This window comes from Nicotiana sylvestris, chromosome 6 (genome assembly GCF_000393655.2).
Source record: "Nicotiana sylvestris chromosome 6, ASM39365v2, whole genome shotgun sequence".
NCBI lineage: Eukaryota > Viridiplantae > Streptophyta > Magnoliopsida > Solanales > Solanaceae > Nicotiana > Nicotiana sylvestris.
Genome location: NC_091062.1, coordinates 90,620,717 through 90,625,975, shown reverse-complemented (window position 1 = coordinate 90,625,975; position 5,259 = coordinate 90,620,717). Strand labels below are relative to the sequence as shown.

The 5,259-nt window shown below is 40.4% G+C and overlaps 1 protein-coding gene across 1 annotated transcript; it reads right to left on the bottom strand.

The window, feature by feature from the left end:
- Nucleotides 1-2,795: 2,795 nt before the first annotated feature.
- Nucleotides 2,796-3,203, bottom strand: LOC138870922 (uncharacterized). The gene has a single exon (XM_070148765.1). It carries the CDS (start codon nucleotides 3,201-3,203, stop codon nucleotides 2,796-2,798), a length of 408 nt encoding a protein of 135 aa, XP_070004866.1.
- Nucleotides 3,204-5,259: the final 2,056 nt, after the last annotated feature.

Genomic DNA, 5,259 nt, shown 5'->3' with positions numbered 1-5,259 from the left:
GGACTCGTCAAAGATTACATGAACACTTTCCTCAACACATTAAGTCCGCTTGTTGTATATCTTGTAAGCTTTGCTTTGAGAAGAATACCCCAAAAAGATTCCTTCGTCACTCTTGGCATCAAATTTACCAAGCTGATCCTTTCCATTGTCGAGAACATAACATTTGCACCCAAATGTTCTTAGGTGAGTCAGGTTGGGTTTCCTTCCATTCAATAACTCATAGGGGGTTTTGTTCAGGAGAGATCTGATGATGCACCTGTTCACCAAGTAGCAGGCAGTGTTGGCAGCTTTAGCCTAGAAGTTCTTTGCAATCTGACTGTCAATCAACATTGTTCTTGCCATTTCCTCAAGAGTTATATTCTTCCTTTCTACAACTCCATTTTAGTGGGGAGTTCTTGGGGCAGAGAAGTTTTGGGTAATGTCATTTTCATTACAGAACTCATCAAATTTAGCATTGTCAAATTATGTTCCATGATCTGATCTAATACATGCTACTCTAGACTCCATCTTCACCTGGATTTTCTTCACAAAGACCAAAAATACCTCAAAGGTTTCATATTTTGTTCTAAGAAACAGAGTCCATGTGAATCTGGAGTAGTCATACACTATCACAAAGATGTATCTTTTTCCTCCCCTGCTTTGCACTCTCATAGGGCCACACAGATCCATATGAAGAAGATCAAGTGGCTTTGAAGTGCTGACATCATTTTTAGACTTAAATAAGGACTTCACATGCTTCCCTCTAGCACACGCATCACAGACTTTCTGTTCTTTGAACTTTGACATAGGCAGACCACGGACCAGGTCTTTCTGAATTAGTTTATTCATAAGAGAAAAGCTTGCATGCCCTAGTCTTCTGTGCCAGAGTTCAGCATCATCATCAACAACTTTTAGGCAACTCAGATCACCACTTTGCATCGACTCGAAATTAGCAACATAGATGTTCTTGTATCTCTTGGCCACTAGTACCACTTCACCAGTTACCGGATTAGTAACTATGCATATCTTGGACAAGAACTCCACCTTATTTCCTTTATCATAGATCTGAGAAATACTTAATAGACTGTACTTAAGACCATTGACATAGTACACATTCTCAATTGAGTGAGTGAGTGATTTCCCGACTTTTCCAACTCCGAGAATCTACCCCTTTTTCCCATTACCAAAGGATACACTCCCTCCTTGCAGGGCTTTTAGTGAAATAAAGTCCTTGGTGTTTCCAGTCATGTGCTTTGAACATCCACTATCAATGAACCCATTGTTGACTGCTTCCTTTCACTGTTTCCTGCATAAGGAAATCAAGAGTTAGTTTTAGGAACCCAAACAGGTTTGGGTCCCTTGTAGTAGGCAAGAGGATGAATAAGAGCTCTCTTAGTTCATGCAGGTAATATGCGTTTTTTATGGGTGGCACCTAGTCCCTTTTTAGTAGTTACCTTTTCAGCAAACATTTTGTTTTTCTGAATAGACTGAACCCTGGCTTGGCAATTTTCCTTGAAATACCCATTGTTCCCACAATGGGTACACAACCAGTTATCTGGTATAGTAACATACTTGCTGTGGGGGTTGTAAGGAGTTTTATCCCTTTAAAACCCTATTCCCTACCTGTTTCCACCATTATTAACATACATGGCAGTAATAGCTTCTGAGGACCAGGTCTACTTAAGGGAGTTTTCAAGATCAATTTTCACTCTTTCCAGTTCAGTTTGGAGATGCTTGTTTTTCTCAGTTTCAACACACATGCTAGTTTTCAAAGCTTTCAACTCGTTTTCAGGCCTAATGTGTGCCTCACTAGCTACCTCTTTTCCTTTCTCAGAATTTCTAGGTCTAGACTCAATTCCTAGTCCCTCTATAGTTTCTCTCAAGTATGCAATCGCTATCAAGATATCATCTTTCTCCTCTTCAATTTAAGTCACTCTCTTCACTAAGGCCTCTTTTTTCTTTACTGAAATTCTCAATGGTTTCCTTATAGTCAACAGCTACGACCACCAAGTCATCTCTTTCATAATCTATGCTAGCAATTTTTTCAGTTAAAATAATTTTTTCATTTTCCAAATCACTTATGGTTTCCTTCAGATCAACTGCACACACTACCAGATCATCTCTAGTTTGTTCAGCTTCTCCTAGCTCTAAGGTCAAGGCATCTTTATCCTCCACAAGACTATGATATGTATCAATTAATAAACTAGCTTAAGACATGAGTTTCTTAGGGGAGTAGGATTTCAGATTTCTCTGAACATCCCTGAAGTTTACCTCACTGTTGTCATCATCATCTGATTGGGCCATCAAAGCAAATATTGAATCATATTCATTTTCTTCACTTTCAACTGCCATCATGGAACTGTCACCTGCATCAATTTCTTCTTCAGACTTACTAGAGGACTCTCCCCATGCTGCAAGAGCCTGTTTCACCACATATCTGCAGATCTCTTCCTTTTGAAGAGCTTATCAGGAACCGGGTTCCTCTTTGCTGCTTTATCAGGGTTGTATTTGGAGTGTTCTTTCTTCATGAGAGGACAATTTTTGATAAAGTGACCTGGATTTCCACACTTGTGGCAGAGGTCATAGTTCTTTGGTCAGCTGGAGTTGCCCCTTTTCAGTATTTCTCCCTTTCTTCTGACCATCTTCTGAAACCTTTTGGTTAAGTAAGTCATGTCACTGTCCTCCTCACTTGAGTCATTACTTTCATCTTTGAGTACTAGGTTCTTTTCGTTCTTTGGTTCTCTTCTTTTACTGTCTATCTTCCTTTTCATCTCATAGGTTTTCAGATTTCCAACCAACTCATCCATGGTCAGCTCCTACAGGTCCTTTGCTTCAGTAATGTAATTCACCTTACTCTCCCATGAACTCGGCAGAATACTAAGGATCTTCCTCATGAGCTTGTTCTTAGGAATGATTTCACCAAGTAATTGTAGCTCATTTATGATGGAAGTGAATCTTGTGTGCATAACTTGAATAGATTCATCGTCTTTCATCCTAAAGAGTTCATACTCGGTGGTGAACATATCAATCGTAGATTGCTTTACTTGAGTGGTTCCCTCATGTGCTGTTTGCAAAGCTTCCCATATCTTCTTGGTAGTTTCACAAGCAGAGATCATATTGTATTCATCAGGTCCTATTCCACACATCAAAATTTTCTTGGCACGAAATTTTTTCTCAATAGCTTTTCTGTCTCCGTCAGTGTATTCTTTTCTGGTCTTTGGCATTGACAATGGAAGGTCTCTGACATTCTTTGTTGGGATGTAAGGACCATTACATATGACGTCCCACAACTCAGAGTCTTAAGCCATGATAAAATCATGCATTCTTGTCTTCTACCATCCATAGTATTGCTCATTCAACCTAGGTGGTCTATACGTAGACTGACCTTTTTCAAAATTTGGTGGAGAACCCATAAGGATCCGTCCTAGGTGTTAACCTAATAGGAGGAACCCGCTCTGATACCAATTGATAGTTTATATGAGTCCACCAAATGATAGAGTACCATGCCCTCTATGAGTTTTCACTAAGAATACAAATAAAACAGTAAGTAAATATGACAGGGAGTTTTACGTGGAAAAATCCCTGCTCAAGGGGATAAAAAACCACGACCTACACTGGTAGGATTTCAACTTCACTATGAGCAACTTTTAGATTACAACCTATGCAATCTAGGAATTAAACTCTTAATCCCTCACTAACTCGTAATACACCTATTACAAGCCACTTTGCAATACGCCTATTACAAAGACTTCAACTCATGACTAACTCTAGTCACGACACAAACACAAAGGGTTTATCGTTTTACAAAGGGGTTCCTAAGCAATGCTTCTAGATAAGCAATTTAGGAATTACAAATGAAGAACAATTACAAAGTTACAACTCAACTAAGGACAATAAAATACTAGATTTAGGAACTGGTCCATAGTAGCGTTAAACTTTGTTCTTGAGGCACTTGAGAATTGAATTCACTGTCTGAGAAGGCTGGAATGCTTGAAGTACACTCTCAATTGTTCAAAATGATGTTTTGTTGTAAAACTCTTGTTAATACACCTTGAATGACATCACTTGAATGATGTAAGCACTTGGATGGTCAAAGGACAAGTGACTGCAGAACTGTGCTGCACTGTGTGCACTATTTCTATGGCAGTCACTTTCCAGCTGTACACAGTTGACTTTCGTACTGCTGTCAAGGAAACACAAGGGATCGGGTCCTTGTGTTGGTTCTCTATCTTCTAAGGTTGCATCAGTTCTCATTAGCTGGGGTCCGTTGATTAGCAATGTATACCAAGTGTGTCAGGTTCCCTATCTGGTTCTTGACAGTAAGTTTGTAGATCATCAAAATATAAAGCTAAGATATTGAAAACCTATTAGGCTGAAATGCCATATTTGGTCCTAAGGGCGGTAAGGTGTTTTGCCTCCATCTCAGACTTCGTAGATTTCCCTTCAAGGGCGGGCTCCTTAGAGAAGTCAGATCTAGAAGTAGGGTTACAAGGAATGATCTTCTCCATAGTGGGAAAGCTCTCTTCCTCTATCACTGCTGATTCTCCACTACTAGAAGGCACGACCACCGATAATGGGGTAGGGTCAGAGATTATCTCAGCATTGGGGGTCACGGTAGCCATTTTTCGATGATATGTATACGAGGGAAAAGAAATGGAAGAAAGGATGGCAACGACAGCGGTTGTAGGGAGCAAGAACGCAATAAGGAGAAAGAGAAGCAAGTGTAGGGCTAAAGAAATTAGAAGAATGCAAAAGTTCCTTTAAGAAGTTTTCCCATCTATATTTATAGGCATCAAAGGCGTTCGAATCGATGCAAGCAACCGCCAACGGCCCCAAAATCGAAATGATAGGAAATCGAAGAATAAGGCAACATATCGGGAAGATGCGCAATGATGATGCATGCGTCGTGACTTCACCCTGAACCAGCCTCGTGAACAACGATTCTCAAAATGAAACGTCATCAGTTCAGCTAAAAGTACCCCTACTCGGTCATCACAGCAAAAATCTTTTCCTATGTTGCCAAGTGATAAAGTTCGCTTATCGGGACCGACCAGAAGGCGACTTCGACAAGCGGAAGGACTAACTTTATGGGTCAAAAATGAACTTCAGAAATCAGGCATGGGAAGGTCGTTAAGTGAGAAGAGGTCGGCTTTGGGCGGCTAAGCTGAGGTCAACCGAAGCCCAACAACCAGCAGTCACTGAGCAAGCCATTGAAGCTGAGGTCAAATAACGAGGAGTAGGAATAATGGCTAGTGCAGTCTCGGGACTAGAGATGAGAAT

Coding starts and splice junctions, on each gene's coding strand:
- LOC138870922 (XM_070148765.1), bottom strand. CDS start 3,203: ATGCCAAAGACCAGAAAAGAATACACTGACGGAGACAGAAAAGCTATT.